Genomic DNA, 20,088 nt, shown 5'->3' on the forward strand with positions numbered 1-20,088 from the left:
GAAATGTTGACTGCTCCTTTCAACGGATGCTGCCCGACCTGCTGAGTTCATCCACCTTGTTTGTACGTCTTGACAGTGTTGTGCTTACCTTTTAACCTACTCTAAGATCAAACTAGCCTCTGGTTATCCACTTGGTCTATGCCTCCCATCAACACTGGGGGGGGGGTGCTATTTACAGTGGCCCACTAACCTACCAACTGGCATGTCTTTGGGACGTTGGAGGAAGCCAGGGAGAAGCTTATGCTGTCACAGGGAGAAACGATTAACGATTACCTTGTCACATATTCATCAAATCGTACAGTGAATTAAGTCATTTGCTGGGGCAGCTGGCAAGTGTTGTCACGTTTCCAGCATTGTGCACGCACATTAACTAACCCTAACTTGTATGTCTTTAGAATGTAGGAGGAAACCAGAGCACCAAGGGGAAACCGTGTGGTCACGGGGAGGAAGTATAAACTCCTTGCAGACTGTGGCAGGATTTGGGTCCTGATTGCTGAACATGCAAGCTTTGACCGCAGCAGCCGAGGTTGGAATCAAATCCAGGTCTCTGGTTCAGTGAAGCAGTGGCTCTACCAGCTGTTCTTATTGTGCTCTCTCTCGTGTGCTGTGGTTTGTCATTGCACACTTTTCCGGCCCGCCCTTTTGTTTAACGTTCACTCTGCAATTCCAGTGATGTCTCCTTTCTCCTCTATATTTCACTCTTGTGCCCAGTACATCTGGTGTTCGGGACAGAGTTAATCAACCCTTCCCCATCACCAGAGGGTTTCAGAATCAGGATTATTGTTGTATTATTATTGCAGTAGTACAGTGCAATACATAAAATGTCCTCTAAATTGCAGCAAGAGGAAAAATGTGTTCTATACTACTCCTGCAAAAGAACACATTTCGTGACATGTCAGTGATAATAAACCTGATGTAAATTAAATAGTACAAACATGGTGAGGTAGTGTTTGTGGTTTCATTGTTTCTTCAGAAATCTGATGGTAGAGGGGACGGAGTTGTTCCTAAAATGTTGGGTGTCTTCAAGCCCCTTTACCACCACCTTGATGGTAGCAATGAGATGAATGCTGCCTTTTTAAGACGACCTTGATCGTGGGGAGCTGAGTGCCCAAGATGGGGCTGGCCGAGTTCATAACCCTCTGCAGCCTTTTCCGACTGTGCAGTGACCCTTGCATACCGGATGGTGATACTGCTCCCAGGGCATTGAAACTTTTTTGTTGAAACCAAATCTCTGCTTCCTCAAAAACCCAAAGCTTTGTAAGGATAGTTATTTCAAGCTTTGCTGTAACCATTAATTGTGCACCTCAGCCTCATAGTTGGTTCAGTTATTGTGGTGTCTGCCTGCCAGTTGCCTTGTGAGAATGGCATGAGGGCATCTGATGTAAGCATTCCGTGTTTTCTAATTGTATAATCCTTCTCTGTTGTGAGGAATTCTAAATGCTGTATTTGTTACAAGCGAGCACATTCCTAAACAAGGGACATTTCCGGCAGTTGTTGTTCGATACTACCTTGCACTGATGGCTGTGCTGTGTATCATTGTGCATGTTGGACAACAGAATCATAATCGGGTTTATTCTCACTGATACGCTGTGAAATTTGTTGTTTTGTGGCAGCACTATGCAAGTTAAAATGAGAAATTTTATTTTCCAAAAGAGTAGTGCAGTAAGTGTGGCCGTGATTGTGCCCCGTTTAGAAATTGATGGCAGAGGAGACGAAGCTGTCCCTAAAGCGGAGCGTGTGTCTTCAGACTCCTGTGCCTCCTAACTTGAGAAGCTGGCATGTCCTGGATGGACGACTAATATTTCCATCTTGTGTTCTCATTGTTCCTGTACCATCTTGTTCTTGATGTCCTTCATGATGGCCATGAGACTCAGTTAAAACACTCCCCACCATGCACACACACCCCTCAGAGGATGTCCTTGAGTCACCACTATCTCTGCATGTGAAGTTGGAATCCAGTAACTCAACCATTTTGTATTGTTTAAAGATACTGATTTTGTTTGATAATTCATTTTAAAATCTGTGTGTGTGCAGGTAAATGTAGAGAATGACATTCCACTGAAAATGGTCATTTGTTCTGTATCTCTTTCATGTTAGCTTTCAGTTGTTCCCCGGTAAATCTTATCTTTTTAATTCACTGCCTAGTTTACAACTAGTATTTCCATCTTGTGTACCTTTAACATCTTCCCCATCTTGTTCCTGATATCCTTGAGCTCAGTAGAAGCCAGAGAGACCAAGCTATCAGTACAGTTGGATTAATTGGTTTTGATCTATCCATTATGAGGAGTGGAACTTTACAAGTCACAGGACCTGTTTAGAGATTCTTCTGGCCCAATGGGTGCGATGTCCGGCAACCCGCCTATTTAACACTAACCTAATTACAATGACCAATTAACCTACTACCCTGATCACTTTGGCATGTGGGAGGAAACCCACAGGGTCAGAGGGAGAAGTAAAAACTCCTCACAGGTGGTACCAGAATTGAACTCTGAGCTAAATAGTGCCATGCTAATCACAGCTCTACTGGCTGACAACGAATGGTACAAAGGCACATTTAACTCATTTGTACAAAATTTCCAATATGGATTAAAAAAATGTCATGAGACATTTAAGGGCTGGTATTTGCTCAGAAGGATGAGTTTAAAGAAATGGAATGATAACTTTAAAATTGCTAATTGGTCAGTGATTATGGATGGGGATGGCCACAGTAGTGGCAGTAAACCTTCAGAAAGACACAAAGGGTTCGGCAACGGATTGGCCGAGGACACTGGCGCGAGTGTAGCCCAGCTGGGAGTCGGCAGCTCCTAGAGGCACCAGGACATGCAGTCTGACATGAAAGATTTGGAATGCTGAGGCTGTGAGTGGTTCTGGATAGGGAGAGTGTTGTTTACAAATAGGAGTTTATTTCCTACTGTTTGGTATGTCTGATATCCAGGTAAGGGTCTCTCGATCTGCAGCGTTGACTGCCCAGTTCCCCTCCATCGATGGTTCCTGCAGCATTTTGTTCGGTATTTCTGATGGAACAGCAGTTATAGATTCAGAGCTGGAAGTAGTTTAGCTTTTATCATGTGTACATTAACACAAGTGATGCATTTCACTTTAGCTTCAATGATCAGCAGAGTCTAATGATGTGATTGTGCTTCCGGTGCCCACCACATACAAACATCAGTAGAATGTGGGAGGAAACTCACATGGAGAATGTACAAACTCCTTAGACAGTGGCAGGAATTGAACCGATTGTGCTAACTGCTACACTTTCACAGGCCCTTCAGTTAATGGTAGGGGTCCATAGCATGAAAAATGTTTGAGAACTCCTGCATGGTAAATCTTGGAGGCAGCTTTTTAAAACTCTTGTAAATGGTGTATCATGACCTCTGCCTGTGTGTTCCATGCAAACAAAACTATCTCTGACTGATCACCCCCCCCCCCCCCCCCCGATACTTCCCTCCAAATGTGTTAAAATTGTGCCCCTCTATTAGCCATTGCCACTGGCTGGCCATATTATGCCTCTTGTACATCTCTATCAAGTCACCTTACCCTCCTTCACTCGAAAAACTCTAGCTCACTAAACCAATCCACAGAAGATATGCTCTCTAGTCCAGGCAGCATCCTGCTAAATCTCCTGTGCACCGTATCTAAAGCTTCCACATCCTTCCTGTGAATTGACCATAACTGAACACAATACATACTCCAATTGTGGTTTAACCAGGGTTTTATAGAGCTGCAACTTTACCCTGTGGCTCTCAAACTCAATCCCTGAACTAATGAAGGCCAACTCGCCATATGCCACTTAATCAGCTTGTCCATGGACCTGAAGTTGCAGTGTGTGATCTATGTTCCTCCACGCTGTGAAGAATCCTGCCATTAACCTTCTACTCTGCCATCGACCTTCTGACATGAATCACTTCACTTTTCTGGATCAAATTCTATCTGCCATGGCTCTGCATCTTATCAATGCCCACAACACCAACCTTCCATTTCCTCAGCTGAGTCATTTATAAAAAATCACTAAGATTCCTGCAAAATACCATGGGACACTAACCTCCAGGCAGAATACACTCCACCCACTACCACTCTGCCTTCTGTGAGAAAACCAATTCTGAATCCATGCAGCCAAGTCTCCCTGGAACTGTACCTCTTGGGGAGCTTTGTTGGACTAAACTTGCTATGCACCACATCCATTACTTTGTAACTGCCTTGAAGAATTGAATTAGACCTGTGTAACCCAAGCTGTTCCTCACAAAAACATTCGTTACAGTTATCACTTTGGACCAATCCATGGTGAACGAGACTGCTTGAATATTTCAAATTAATCTTACTGCTGACAAGGGGCTCCAGCTGGAAAGGATGTATTATCAATTTACATTGATTTTAACCTATTCCTAGCTGCCTCCTCTTCTCTCTCCTCCCCCCCCCCCCCCTTTTTATTCTGGCATTTCCCTGTTCTTTCTCATTCCCAAAATGCCCACTCTGTTCATTTCTATAGATGCTGCCTGGCCTGCTGAGTTCCTCCAGCGTTTTGTGTGTTGCTGTGAAGTTCCGGCAGCTGCAGAATCTCTTGCATTTACTTTTGGACAAGTTCAGTAAAAGGTGCAATTTGATGTTTTGGAAGCCATTGTTTGAGTAACAGATAAAACCAGTTCTAATAATCATGTTTAATTTAATATTGCATGATAAATAACTGCTTACAGTAACAATTTACAAAAACCATTTATTATTGCCCAGTGTGTAGTAGGTACAGGCACTTCTCTGTATTCAGTTGCTTGCAGGATCTGTTCCCTCTGCATCACTTCTTGACCTTTCCCTGAGCTGCTACAGCCTCCATGGCTGCCTTCACAGTTGCCTCGTCTCCCAGGAATTGCATGGGCTTGGTGGGCTTCAGGTTAGCGTCCAACTCATAAACAATGGGAATACCGGTCGGCAGGTTGAGTTCCATGATGGCAGCGTCAGACAACCCTATAGAAAGAGTAACAGCAACAAACTAAGGATTGGAGGTCAGGTGATAATACTTAAAAATTAAAACCCTTTTGGACAAATATGTCACATCTCTATTCCACAAAATGTTAATTATATTCAGTCCTTACTCAAAATATACAAGGGTTAACAAGCAGAAATCTACAAGGAGTTGGTGGCAGCCTACAAAAACAAAAGATGAAAGCAAGATTTAAAAAAGTGTGGGGGAAAAATAACTAATAGGCAGCAAAAATGATGCCCAGGAATAGAGACAGGCAACTCGATAGAAGGCCAGTGACCACTGGCAGATCAGGTGTAAGACAGTCGATGGCCAAATAAACTGATGATGGGTGGGGGTCAGTAGGAAACTAGGGAAGCCCTGGCAATACTCCACAGGTTCAACAACCTCTGGCTAAAGAAATTCCTCCATCTCTGTTCTAAAGGGATTTTAAAACAAATTTAAAATCAGATTTTAAGCTATTTGATAGATGGCCATGAAGATTATAAGAAAAAAGATTCAATTAGAAAAACATAGATGTGATGAGTAATAAGGTTTAACCCATTCAAATGTTACTGTGACCAACTTCATTAAATCCCTTTTTCTCAGAAAGCTGCTCTTCACAACTGAGTTTAATCAAAGCAGTGACAATTAACCAAATTAAAGCATCGTGGAAATCGAACCGTACCTTCACCCACTGACTGGGTTTGCTTCTCAATAAAAATCCTGAATGATATTGGCTGGTCATAAACACTACAGTATGTAATAGGTCTTTTGGCCCATCTAGTCTATGCTGACCTGTTATTCTCCCTGCACCTGGACATAGCCCTCCAGAGTTTTCCCATCCATGTACTAAGATGTTGCAATCAAATGCGCACCCACTCCAAAGCACAGGGGCCTGCTGACTTTAAGGCTGCGGTTTGCATATGGCCCAAGCCTGATCGTGTGCGGAGTCCCAAAAAGGTACTCGTCGTCCATGTCAAAAGCCTTCTCCTGGTCAAGGGAGGGAAGGGTGACAGGTGGATCAGATCCTGGTCAAGGTGAGTATTGTCCTGGATGGACAGGAAGGGTGGACCACTTTAGCCAGCATGAAGCCCAGACAAAGAACTTTGAGATAATGGGCACTAATTCTTTAGGCAACAGATTCCCCATTTTTTTTGGCAGCAGGGCTACAACTGCTCTGCACCAAGAGGGGCATTCATCACCAGGCTTTTCCCCCCATACCCTGGTATAATTAACCCCTTCACCCCCCCTTGTCCCAAAAGGTCTAGAGGAATTCAACTGTCAGCTCATTCAGCCCGTGACTTGCTTCGCTGTAGCTAGTTGAGGGTACCAGTCAGTTCCTCTAAAGATAGTGGGGAATCTAGCCACTCAACATCCCCAGGGCTAACCCTTGGTAAGTGGGCCCACAGCCCTACGTGCATCCTCATGAGTCAGGCCTGCTGAGAATAGAGCCTCAAAATGAGTTTACCTCATCAGTAATTCTAACTGGATCTGTGACTGAGGAGCTGCCTGAAGACACCTCTCCCCTATTGGAGAAACTAGGAGGATGAGGCATGGTCCAGATCCTGTAGCATCTGTGAGGAGAGATACTGTGCCTCAGTGCTTCCTCCCTCTGGTACTCATCCCAGTGGCTCCAGCTGAGACTTCAATTTTATCAGCTCCTTCGAGCCACTTGATCTCAGACCTCAGATATCCACCGCTTGGTTGACACGTGCATATTCCTGCCAAAACAATCTGATGTGAACCCGGTCCAAAATCTCACTGGAGCCTCAGACCTGGCCTGTTCTTCCTGCCAGGTCCTCCAGCAGCCTGTTGTTGAAATGCCAGTACACGGATCCCACCTATGCAGACAGCGCACTGAGCTCTGCCCACACAACCAATCGCCTAGAGGTGGCCAACACTCAGGAGATGTACAGTTGATGAATCCGTGAACCTCCAAACCCCTCTACGCTTTCTTAAGAAAGCAAACTTGCGCCTCCTTAAGACTGCTGAAGAGTCGGGGAGTAGGCCCAACAGATGTTCAAGGATATGACCAGCTCCCTTAACTATTGCACTGACGCTCTGTTACTCTGGGGACCACCTGATTTCCACTGCCACAGGGGAGGAACAGTGGGGTGGAGGCCCAGCAGTGTTGCCCTACACCTCTGCGGTGGAGTTACCTTCGGGCAATTCTTTCGAATATGCCCACTCTCTGCAGGAATGGCACTGCGGGCAGCCCGCAGCCATTGAATGGTGTAATAATGCCCCTCAAACTGCACCTGAAAGTGTCCTCGGCATCCCCAGCCCGCTCCAGCTGCATAAGCAGGCAGCGCTGAAAGGAGAAAAGGTGGTCAAAACCCCTCGGAGGTGCATCGGGGTTATTGCTTGACCGCACCTCACCCAGACAGCGCAGGTGGGGGGTGAACGTCAGAAAGAATAACCATCTGCACAGGGGCCAACAATGGAATGAAAACCCTCCCTGCAGATAGAAAATGGTCTTCCTGGTTACTTTCGCAGACGCAACAATGCATTCGCAATCCCTGACAGTCTCAGCTATTCCTACCATCTAAAGCTGGTACAGTAGATTGCAGGAAAGGGTGACCCGCTTTATGAGCTGTAACTCTAGAACCTGCAGCCTGCACATCAGACTTCGATGTCGACATACTGGAACTGCAGCTTGCCTTGAGTCAATTCACTGTCCCAAAACTCCACAGCACATTAAACAAATTCAAAGGAAAGTCTGGAAATGCTGGTGTATCTTCGTGTTTACTTTTAGCAAAGTGTGCATGGATCAGGTGGCAGTGTGATGACATATGCAATTAATGTAGTTTTACATATAACCTGAAATTAAGTAAACACAAAAATGCTTAAACACACGATAACACAATTATTCAAATATTACACACACACAACAGCTGTGATTTTACACCCAGAATGCCTCTCAAAAAGAAACAGTTCAGAGGGGGAAGGGAAAATGGGTTACCCATGGATAGGCAGGGAAGTCAGTGCAATGGAAAAACCTCAGCGCTATTCATGCCACTGTGAAAAACAAAGGTCTCCCAGGCCAGTCTACTATTCCTCCAGCCCCTCCAAAGTCCTCTTTACCCAGTCGCCCCAGGCTAGCCACTCCAAAGAGGTGGGATTTTCCTGTTACAAAGCGGAATAAATCCGTTCCCACTCCCAACAAAGTTAAGGCTCAAACTTTGGCAATCTGTCAGCTGTAGCCACTGTTCAGAGCTCAAGAGACTGGGATCAAAATTTTCACATAATAGAGTCCCTCCAGGAAGAGAAAATGTTCTAATCCACTGCCAAGACGACACCACAGACCCAAAATCTTCTGGCAATCTCTAAACCTGTCTTTAGGATTTTGAAAGGCAAACACAAGGAAATCTGCAGATGCTGGAAATTCAAGTAACACACACAAAATGCTGGTGGAACCCAGCTGGCCAGGCAGCATCTATAGGCCCTGACAAAGGGTCTTGGCCCGAAATGTCGACAGTGCTTCTCCCTACAGATGCTGCCTGGCCAGCTGTGTACCACCAGCATTTTGTGTGTGTCGTTTAGGATTTTGCATTAGGGATTTTGCCTTTTTTAACTTTAGGAGAGAGTTCTTACAGTGTGACCCTCTCATAGTGAGCTTAAGGCCAACAGCTTAAACCAGTCTGACCTCTCATTAGCAAGGTGTTTTCACCCAAAGAACTGTCTGCTCACTGGATTTTTTTTTGCACCAATCTTTAAACTCTTAGAAGCTTGTGCCTGGAAATCCCAGGAGATCAGCCGTTTCTATGATACTTAAATCACCTTGTCTGACACCAACAATCATTCTAGTCAAAAAAATCGCATTTCCTCCCTATTCTGATGTTTGGTCTAAACAACAACTGAACCCACTTGACCATGCCTGCATGCTTTTATGCATTGTTACATGATTAGCTGATTGGATATTTGGATTAATGTGCGAGTGTACCTAATGAAATGAAGTGGCCATTGAGTGTATAACCCGAGACCGTTCCAGAGAATGGTACTAGTTACAGCAGCAGCGACTGATCACACCACCTCTGACCTTTATGAAGCAGGTCTCCATTCTCGAGTTACACCGCTTGGGTTCACCACTATTTTTAGCATCCACTGAGCCTGGGTCGGGAGTGAGACGATGGAAATTAAACCAGAGACATTAATAGTAAATTGACCCCAATCTTTAACACAAAAAAATGAGTGGGACCCACCCACGTAGGGTCATAAATTTGATAAGAGTGGCGATGGGGCGAGTCCTGTGTTTAAATTGAACTGTTTTCCCCAGAGCCGGTATCTTAAGAGTCAGTAAATTCATCAACTACTCATCCTCGGAATACACAGGCACAGAATTCACACCTCAACGAAGCAAATAAATTCATTCTTCTTTCTACCCACCATGTTTCAGCTTTTACTCTTTTCCCTCCTCCCACCTTCCTTTTCCAATCCCGCTGAAGAGTCTCGGCTGGAAATGTTGACTCTTTACTCTTTTCCATAGACGCTGCCCGACCTGCTGAGTTCCTCCAGCACATTGTGTGTTGCTTTAAATATCCTGACATATCATTTTAAAGAGCAAAAAAGGTCTTGTATACACCCAGAGATCAGCATGGTAGCAAATGAACCTGCGCTGCCCAATTACACCAATGTAATCAACTATGTACAAAGTTAAGGGAGGGAAGTTTAGGGGAGACATCAGGGATAAGTTTGTTTGTTTTTTTTTTATAAACACATTGGGTTGTGAGTGCCTGGAATGACTTGCCAAGGATGGTGGTGGAGGCTAAAACATTAGCGGTATTTAAGAGCCTTTTGGACAGGCACACAGATAAAAGAAAAATAGAGGATTACAGGGTAGTGTGGGTTTAGTACTTTTTAAAAAAAGGAATATGGGTTGGCACAACAGTGAGGGCCGAAGGGCCTGTGGTGTGCTGTAGTATTCTAGTGTCTAAACTACTAAACTGTACATCTTTGGGATATGGGAGGAAACCGGAGCACCTGCAGGAAATCCATATGCTCAGGGGGGAGAACATAGAAACTCCTTACAGACAGTGGCGGAATGCTATTGCATATGTCTTGGCCAATACATAACTGATATCAGAACAATGTTTTGCTTGCAATGTGACCACCTGATGTAAAGATCATTATACTGATGCAATGTTGAATAATGCCTACCTGACCTTATGGTAACAAGGCCAAAGGAGGTCATTGTCCATTGAGTTCACAGCTCTAAACAGCCCTGATTTCCATGGACAGATCTCTGGGCTGGATAGAGCTGGGTAGTCAACTAAAATTCCCATCACCTTCAGTAAGTGGTGATGGGGGAGACCACAGGATCTGGATGGATAAGATTGAGTGGGTAGCCAGAGTTTTTCCCAGGCCAGATACCGGGGGCATGATTGTAAGGTGATTGGAGGAAAGTATAGGGGGTATGGAGATCAGTTCTCTCCACAGAAAAGGGTGTGTGTGTGGAACACTGTCGGGTGGTGGAAGATGCACGAGGAACATTTAAGATACTCTGAGATAGACACCTGGATGATAAAAAATGGAAGGCTATGTAGGAAGGAAGGGCTAGATTGACCTTAGAGTAGGTTAAAAGGTAGACACAAGCATTGTGGGTCGCAGGATCTGAACTGTGCTGGGGATATACTGGGGGCAGCCCGCATGTACTGTCGCACTTCTGGTTCTAACATGAATGGCCACAGCTTACTAACCCTTACCATACGTCTTTGGAATGTGGGAGGAAACAGGAGCATTCAGAGGAAACCCACGCGGTCACAGAACGTACAAACTCTATAGTGGCAGAAATTGAACCCAGATTTTACAGCTGGCATGCTTTAAAGCTTTATGCTAGCTGCTACACTATGGTGCCGTCCCATATTCTTTTAACAAATACTCCGACAATTGTTTTCACCTCCAGTCTGCTCCCCTACTCTACAGTGTAGTGCACTCTTCTCACACACACAGGTACAAATGCATATCTACAGGGAATTCAATCCAGTCCTCTACATTTAGGATTCCCAACACGATTAATTAGTTGATAAGGGGTGGGCATGAAAAAAAAAAATCGGAAAAGCAAATAATGTAGGGCATCCTAATATTTACGGTGGCTCTTCTACCTGTCTGGCAGCTGTTACAAGAACAAGACAATTTTTCCTTCCCCACCCAGGGTTACTGAGGTTAAATTTTATTTTATTTGATTTATTTATTTGGTGATACAGCATGGAGAAGGCCCTTTGAGCCTCTCGAGCCACGCTGCCCCTAGGGGACAATTTACAATGACCAATTAACGTACCCAGTATGTGGGAGGAGACCGCTGGACCTGGAGAAAACCCACATTCCACAGGGAGGACGTACAGAGACTCTTTACAGAACAGCACTGGAATTGCACCCCGAATTCCAGAATGCCCTGAGCTGTAACAGCATCGTGCTAACCGTTACACTACCATGGTGCCCCGATGTAGATTGATGGAAGAAAAACTAAAAGACACTGGACATCTGAAATAGGAACAGAAAATGCTGCAAACAGCCATGTCAGAGAGCATCTGTGGACGGTTTGTTCTTCTGCTGGAGGTGCGTTTCCTTCAGCGATGCCCACAATAGGTAACGTATTGCTGAGCTGATAGAGCTTGCACATCGCATAATCAACCCCATAGGGAACAGTGAAATGATCTGAACATTTAACGTCTAAAGGACACGCTTGTAGATTGATGATTTACTAAAGCCAATCCTCACTGCAGTGTTATTTTATGCTTGGACAAGGCCAGTTTAAATAAGCACTGATTTGCAACGTCAGATCATGCAAATAGCAAATATTGCGTTGGCTTAGCTGACTGATAAGTATATAAAAGCCAAGCATTTGGAGGACACAACACGCATGAACAGTGCATTGATGATGTCTCCTTGTATAGTGACGAAATGGTTGCAAATGGATAGCCAAGATTGGAGAACAAACCAATTTCAACCAGTGATCCCCACTACTGTCATGTACCTAAAAAGACAACTCCTTCTGACTTCCATCAAGCAGATTGAAGAGTGATCTTTAAACTACTGCAATCCATGAGCACAGGATGCCAATGGCTTCTAACCAGCTCCAATTCTGACCCTGGACAGGAATGAAATTTCACAGAGCTCAACCAACTGTTCTTCAAATGTCAATTGTAATCAACACCTTCCCAAGCTGTTCCTTTAGAGCAGCAGGCTACCTAATCTCTCAACACTTGATCTCATCCCCTACCTTTAAATGACTTTTAAAGGCCTTGATTGGCATTAACGTGTGACCTGGAAAAAATCAGGTCCGTATCAAGTGCAAATTCTAACTCAGAGATTGGAGATGAATCAGGAAAAGGAAAGGTTTCCTTCCATAAAGGACATTGGCAACTAGATGAGATCTCTCGTTGGTCACTTTTTGTATATGCCATACTCATCCCCTTCCCCCAGTTCAAATTCTGAAAGAGCCATTGCTGGATCAAATGACAGAATCAGAATTTATCATCCCTGGTTTGAATGAGGTGAAACTTGTTGCTTAGCAGCAGTACAGATTCATTTATCACTTGTACACGGCAGCATACAGTGAGATCCATCTTTTTGCATTTTACACGAGGATGTGCTGGGGGCAGGACACGAATGTTGCATCAACATAGCATGCCCACAGTGTTCCAGAGAACACAAGCAACAACAACAGCACAAGCCCACACACGTCTCAAAAGCACTCTTCCATCTCAGAGACCGGATTCCTACTGAGGAACTACAGATTGATTCCAGGAATCTCTCAAGTATAACCTCTGCATTATATAAGGCACATACAAGTTATTTCTTACCCTCTAGATGCTTGACTATGCCACGCAAACTGTTTCCATGGGCTGCAATCAGAACACGTTTTCCTGCTTTAATCTGTGGTGCAATCACTTCATTCCAGAAAGGCAAGGCTCGTGCAATCGTATCCTTCAGACTTTCACAGGTTGGTAGCTCTGAAGATTTTAGTCCTTCATAGCGCCTTGCCTGTGATCAAAAAATAATTCTCAAATCAGTTACTATGCTACAAGATATATAACAAGAGTACAGCCTTTTCCAAAGCTCAAAGGACTATTTAATGCTCTATTTACAAGAAAAAGTGCATTCATCCGCATCTCATGATGACAGATAAAAGGCTTGTGCTACATCATGGGTAGTAGCCTGCCCGCCACTGAGCATATCTTCAAAAAAACAGCATCCATCATTAAGGAACCTCACCACCTAGGACATCAATGTTCCCTCTAATTTGTAATGACCACTGTGCGCAAAAATCTTGTGCTGTGCAATTTTTTGCTCAGTGACAACATGTACACACTGAATAATTTCTTTAACGAAAACAGTATAATAAGCCAGTTCTAAAATCTGCAGACAAATCATTGCCGACTCCACATCCACATCAGAAACAGGAAAGGAAATGTGATGGTATACTTAAAATGCTAATAAGGTACAGGGTGACAATCTTTTGTGTGCAGTTTAAATTCCTTTGTGTTAGTAGCAAAAGATGTATGCGCACACATACCTTAGAGGGAACATTGCAGGACATGTGGTCTTTTCATTGTTACCATCAGAGAGGTGGTACAGGAGTCTGAAGACACACACTCAACATTTTGCTCTTACCATCCCATCAGATGTCTGAACTGCCCAGGAAACCATAAACACTAACTAACCCATTATTTTAGATCCTGATGAAGGGCTTTGGCCCGGGAAGTTGACTGTTTATTCCCCTTCATAGATGCTGCCTGACTTTCTGAGTTCCTCCAGCATTTTGTGTGTGTTATTCTGGATTTCCAGCATCTGAAGAATCTCATTTGTTTACCTCAATATTTTGCTTTCTCTTTGCACTTTGTTATATTTATTGTATTAAAAATGAATGCGCTTGTGTATTGCCAAATTACACAAAAACAAACATAATTCTAATTAATGGACACTTTGATAATCTCAGGATAATCTCTAATCAGTTTATTAACTCAGATAATTTTAATGGTTTAAATACTTTTTCAAGGTGCAGTGAAGTAGGTAAAATGACAATTTTTACACATTAGTATTCCCCGAATGGCAAAGTAATAATCACAGTTTAATCTTTAGTGATCCAGCTTCAAAGATAAACGTTAATCTAGAGGCATAAAAAGAAAACAACAGCCCCTTTCCCCTGCACCTCAGTGAAATACCCCCACTCAGCAGAAAGCTGCCAGATCCTGACTCAGAACCAAATGAGCCATCACCCGAGTTAAAGTATATTCTAGCTCTTGTGCAACATTTGATTAGATCAGAACCAGGTTGGCTAAGCAGGAAGGTGCTACACTTTGCCCTGCAGGGTAGTGGAGTACCTTACACCTTCTTGGTAGAGGCTGTCTCCACCCCACATATTACACCATATTGATTTTACTGGGAGAAGTGTTTAAATATATTAACACGCAAGAGAAATTTGAATAGTACAAGGGGTACGAGACTGGTTGCAGGTCAAGGGGACTAGGCAGATTAATAGCTCAGCGTGAGCTAGGCATTGCCAGTCGATGCTGCGGTGGACCAGCACTGGAGTTTGAGGCACATGGTCCTGGGTTTGAATCCAGCTGGTTCCCTTGCATGCTTACTATTCGTGCTGGGTTGGGCGTTCAACTAGCAACTCGGCCTCGTAAAAAAACAAATGCTAAGGAAACAGCAAAAATGCTGCCCAATGCATGAAAAAGAACAACTGGGACTAGATGTGCCCTCATTCTAATCACTCCCACAGTTCTGACTGAAAAGCTCCAGAACCTGGGCCTCTGTACCTCCCTCTGCAACTGGATCCTCAGCTTCCTAACCGGAAAATCACCATCTCTGCAGATTGGAAATGATATTTCCGACAGGAGGGAGGCAAAAGAGGTGGGTACATGGCACTGTTGATCAGAGATAGTGTCACGGCTGCAGAAAAGGTGGACACCATGGAGGGATTGTCTACAGAGTCTCTGTGGGTGGACGTTAGGAACAGGAAGGGGTCAATAACTTTACTAGATGTTTTTTATAGGCCGCCCAATAGTAACAGGGATATCAAGGAGCAGATAGGGTAACATATCCTGGAAGGGTGTAATAATAACAGTTGTCATGATGGGAGACTTTAATTTCCCAAATATCAATTGACATCTCCTTAGAGCAAGGGGTTTAGATGGGGTGGAGTTTGTTAGGAGTGTTCAGGAAGTCTTCCTGACACACTATGTAGATAAGCCTACAAGTGGAGAGGCTGTACTTGATTTGGTATTGGGAAATGAGCCTGGTCAGATGTCAGATCTTTCAGTGGGAGAGCATTTTGGAGATAGTGATAGCATTAGAGATAGGAATAGACAAGTTAGAAAAGCGTTTAATTGGAGTAAAGGGAATTATGAGGCCATCAGGCAGGAAATTGAAAGTTTAAATTGGTAACAGATGTTCTCAGGGAAAAGTACAGAAGAAATGTGGCAAATGTTCAGGGGATATTTGTGTGTAGTTCTGCATAGGTACGTTCCAATGAGACAGGGAAGTTATGGTAGGGTACAGGAACTGTGGTGTACAAAGGCTGTAATAAACATAGTCACAAGAAGAAAAGCTTACAAAAGGTTCAGAGAGCTAGGTAATGTTAGAGATCTGGAAGATTATAATGCTAACAGGAAGGAGCTTAAGGAGGAAATTAGGAGAGCCAGAAGGGGCTATGAGAAGGCCTTGGCGGGCAGGATTAAGGAAAACCTCAAGGCATTCTACAAGTATGTGAAGAGCAAGAGGATAAGACGTAAAAGAATAGGACCTATCAAGTGGGGAAAATGTGTATGGGACTGGAGGAAATAGCAGAGGTACTTAATGAATACTTTACTTCGGTATTCACTATGGAAAAGAATCTTGGTGATTGTACTGATGACTTTCAGCAGACTGAAAAGCTTGAGCATGTAGATATTAAGAGGATGTGCTGGAGCTTTGGGAAAGCATCAAGTTGGATAAGTTGCTGGGACGGGATGAGATGTACCCTAGGCTACTGTGGGAGGTGAGGGAGGAGATTGCTGAGCCTCTGGCAATGATCTTTGCATCATCAATGGGGACGGGAGAGGTTCCAGAGGATTGGAGGGCTGTGGATGTTGTTCCTTTATTCAAGAAAGGGAGTAGAGATAGCCCAGGAAATTATAGACCAGTGAGTCTTACCTCGGTGGTTGGTAAGTTGATGGAGAAGATCCTGAGAGGCAGGATTTATGAACATTTGGAGAGGTATAATATGATTAGGAATAGTTAGCATGGCTTTGTAAAGGGCAGGTCCTGCCTTACGAGCTTGATTGAATTTTTTTGAGGATGTCACTAAACATATTGAAGGAAGAGCAGTAGATGTGGTGTAGATGGATTTCAGCAAGGCATTTGATAAGGTACCCCATGCAAGGATTACTGAGAAAGTAAAGAGGCATGGGATCCAAAAGGACATTGCTTTGTGGATCCAGAACTGGCTTGCCCACAGGAGGCAAAGAGTGGTTGTAGATGTGACATATTCTGCATGGATCCCTTCACTCCCTCATCCAGGTCATTTATAAAAATCACAAAGAGTAAGGGTAAGGGTCCCAGTGGTGTGCCTCAGGGATCTGTTCTGGGACCCTTACTCTTCTTGATTTTTATAAATGACCTGGATGAGGAAGAGAAGGGATGGGTTAGTAAGTTTGCTGATGACACAAAGGTTGGAGGTGTTGTGGACAGTGTGGAGGGGCTGTCAGAGGTTACAGCGAGACATTGATAGGATGCAAAACTAGACTGAGAAGTGGCAGATGGCATTCAACCCAGGTAAGTGTGAAGTGGTTCATTTTGGTAGGTCAAATATGATGGCAGAATATAGCATTAATGGTAAGACGCTTGGCAGTGTAGAGGATCAGAGGGATCTTGGGGTTCGAGTCCATAGGATGCTCAAAGAAGCTGCGCAGGTTGACTCTGTGGTTAAGGTGGTGTACAGTGTATTGGCCTTCATCAATCGTGGAATTGAACTTAAGAGCTGAGAGGTAATGCTACAGCTATATAGGACACTGGTCAGACCCTACTTGGAGTACTGTGCTCAGTTATGGTCACCTCACTACAGGAAGGATGTGGAAGCCATAGAAAGGGTGCAGAGGAGATTTACAAGGCTGTTGCCTGGATTGGGGAGCATGCCTTATGAGAATAGGTTGAGTAAACTCGGCCTTTTCTCCTTGGAGCGACAGAGGATGAGGGGTGACCTGATAGAGGTGTATAAGGTGATGAGAGGCATCGATCGTGTGGATAGTCAGAGGCTCTTTCCCAGGGCTGAAATGGTTGCCACAAAAGGACACAGGTTTAAGGTGCTGGGGAGCAGGTACAGAGGAGATGTCAGGGGTAAGTTTTTTTTTCTCAGAGAGTGGTGAGAGCGTGGAATGGGCTGCCGGCAAAGCTGGTGGAGGCGGATATGATAGGGTCTTTTAAGAGACTCTTGGATAGGTACATGGAGCTTAGAAAAATAGAGGGCAATGGGTAAGCCTAGTAATTTCTAAAGTTGGGACATGTTCGGCACAACTTTGTGGGCTGAAGGTTTTGTGCTATAGGTTTTCTATGACATCTCCACTTCGCTGACTATCAACACTTGCTCACCTCGGGTGTGCGCTTAGCCCTCTGCTCTATTCTCCCTATACCCATGACTGTGTGGCCAGACACAGCTCAAATGCCATCTATTGGTCTGCTGATGATACAACTATTGTTGGCAGAATTTCAGACGGTGATGAGAGGGTGTACAGGAGTGAGATACATCAGCTAGTTGAGTGGTTTCACAGCAACAACCTTTTGCACTCAACCTCAGTAAGACCAAACAACCGATTGTGGCCTTCAGAAAAAGTAAGACGAGGGAACACACACCAGTCCTCAGAGAGATCAGATGTGGAGAAGGTGAGCAATTTCAAGCTCCTGGGTGACAATATCTCTTGAGGGTCTAACCTGGACCAAACGTATCGATACAGCTACAGAGATGGCAAGACAGTGGTTATACATCATTAGGAGATCTGACACATTATCTAAAACACTCGCAAATTTCTAGGTGTACTGTGAACAGCATTCTAACTGGCTGCATCACCATCTAGTATGGGGGAGGGGGCTACTGCACAGGATCGAAATAACCTGCAGAGAGTTGTAAACTTAAGCCAGCTCCATCATGGGCACTAACATCCATCACTAAGGACGCCTATCACCCAGGGCATGCCTACCTTCAGAAAGAAGGTACAGAACATTGAATGATTCAGAAACAGCTTCTTCCCCTCTGCCATCTGATTTCTGAATGGACATTAAACCCATGAACACTACCTCACTACTTTATTTTTATTTATGCTCTACTTATTTAACTACACACATACACACGTACAAGTTCACTGTTTTTCTCTAGATCTACTGCATCTTCCTGCCGCCGCAAATACAAATTTCACATATATACTGGAGACATTAAACCTGATTCTTTTCTCATTACTACCATCCAGGAGGAGGTACAAGAGCCCAGAGACACACACCTGGAAGAGATGTAGTTGTGAAAATGATAAAAACACAAACAGCATTTGATGAACACGAATGGGAATAGAGTCTAGAAATGAAAATGCCCTACTAATCACCAGTTTCAAAGTGCCCAAGTACATTTCGAGAGACCCGATGTGACAAGGCAAACAGGGGCAGAGTCTGAGAATTACTAATTCGGAGAACGCGGCGCTGGACAGTTTCCATGACATGAAGCTCGATGAATGAGTGTGAACAGGCGAGAGAGACGTGAGGAGCTGCACGTTCCACCACCAGGCGGAAGGAGACGCAGAGCATGAGGAGAATTACAAAATGGGTAAAAAAAAAATCTACAGCAGTGAAATCCGGATTCAATCCTGTTCGTTGGGTTAATGTATAAGGATACCCTAGGATTTAGGACGAGCGTAAGGATCAAAGAAACTTTCCACGAGGACAGAGAAGTGCTGTTCATCAAGTGTCTACATCTTCCGCCAGGGTGGATCTCCACCCCATTTTTACCCAGCCCAGGGATGGCCCTATCCCTCTCACTACTTCCATCCTCCCCCGCACTAGTCCAGGGGTAGTTTGCCCCCCATCCAGCATAAAGAGGTACTTTCCTTGCAATGGTGCCGACACACCCTGTCCCAAGTCCAGGCACCGTGCCCTCTCCCCACCCCAATCTCACACCAGTCTACGGATGGTCTCCCCTCTCAATCCCGCAACCATCCAGGAACTGCGGCCCCCTTCCCCATCAGCACGCTAGGCCAGATACATCTCCTCACCCCGTCCCCACATCAGCCCACCCGGCCAGACCCCTCACCTTGCTGATGATAGTGTAGTACGGGTGCTGCGCATCCATGGGCGGCGGTGGGATGTCGAAGGAGCGCCGCCAGATCTTCACCTGCTCCTCGCCGTGCTTGGCGGCGGTCTCGGCCTTATTGAGGCCGGTCAGTCCGCCGTAGTGGCGCTCGTTGAGGCGCCAGGTGCGGGTGACGGGCAGCCACATCTGGTCGATGCCATCCAGGATGACCCAGAGGGTGCGGATGGCGCGCTTCAGCACCGAGGTGTAGCACACGTCGAACTGGTAGCCGGCCTCCTTCAGGGCCTGGGCCCCCCGGGTCGCCTCGCCCAGCCCCTTCTCGCTCAGGTCGGCGTCGAACCAGCCGCAGAAGCGGTTCTCCTGGTTCCAGGTGCTCTCGCCATGCCGCACGATTACTAGCTTGTAGCAAGCCATTGCGGTACTCTAATCAAGGGGCGAAGCTACAAGGTTACTGTGGCGACGATACAGGGCCCGGCGGTCCGAGTGGAGTGACGTCGCGCCTTGAAAAGGGGCCTATTAACCCATCGGACGGCGGAAGACCCGCCCACCTGGGCGAAAACCACGCCCACCAACTGGAGCGGGAGGACCGTACCGATAGAGCCTGTCCATCAGTGGCAGGGCACGCCCACTAGCTGGAGCGGGAGGACCGTACCGATAGAGCCTGTCCATCAGAGAGACCACGCCCACCGACAGGAGCGGGAGGACCGTACCGATAGAGCCTGTCCATCAGTGGCAGACCACGCCCACCGACAGGAGCGGGAGGACCGTACAGATAGAGCCTGTCCATCTGAGAGACCACGCCCACCGGCTGGAGCAGGAGGACCGTACCGATAGAGCCTGTCCATCAGTGGCAGACCAC

The 20,088-nt window shown here is 45.3% G+C and overlaps 1 protein-coding gene across 1 annotated transcript; it reads right to left on the minus strand.

Moving 5' to 3' along the window:
• Positions 1 to 4,640: 4,640 nt before the first annotated feature.
• Positions 4,641 to 19,749, minus strand: LOC140735583 (phosphoglycerate mutase 2). Its single transcript, XM_073060807.1, has 3 exons — positions 19,230 to 19,749; positions 12,757 to 12,937; positions 4,641 to 4,956 (listed from the first exon to the last, which is right to left on the minus strand). The coding sequence occupies exons 1-3, from the start codon at positions 19,641 to 19,643 to the stop codon at positions 4,787 to 4,789; spliced, it is 765 nt and encodes a 254-aa protein (XP_072916908.1). The 5' UTR covers positions 19,644 to 19,749; the 3' UTR covers positions 4,641 to 4,786.
• Between the last annotated feature and the right edge of the window lie 339 nt (positions 19,750 to 20,088).

Source organism: Hemitrygon akajei, chromosome 1 (genome assembly GCF_048418815.1).
Source record: "Hemitrygon akajei chromosome 1, sHemAka1.3, whole genome shotgun sequence".
Lineage (NCBI taxonomy): Eukaryota > Metazoa > Chordata > Chondrichthyes > Myliobatiformes > Dasyatidae > Hemitrygon > Hemitrygon akajei.

Bases quoted from the DNA above. Each gene is read 5' to 3' on its own strand.
- LOC140735583 (XM_073060807.1), bottom strand. From the start codon at position 19,643: ATGGCTTGCTACAAGCTAGTAATCGTGCGGCATGGCGAGAGCACCTGG. The intron at 12,938-19,229 runs GTGAGGGGTCTG...TTTTGATCACAG, and splicing joins ACTACACTATCATCAGCAAG to GCAAGGCGCTATGAAGGACT. The intron at 4,957-12,756 runs GTAAGAAATAAC...CTCTTTCTATAG, and splicing joins CATAGTCAAGCATCTAGAGG to GGTTGTCTGACGCTGCCATC.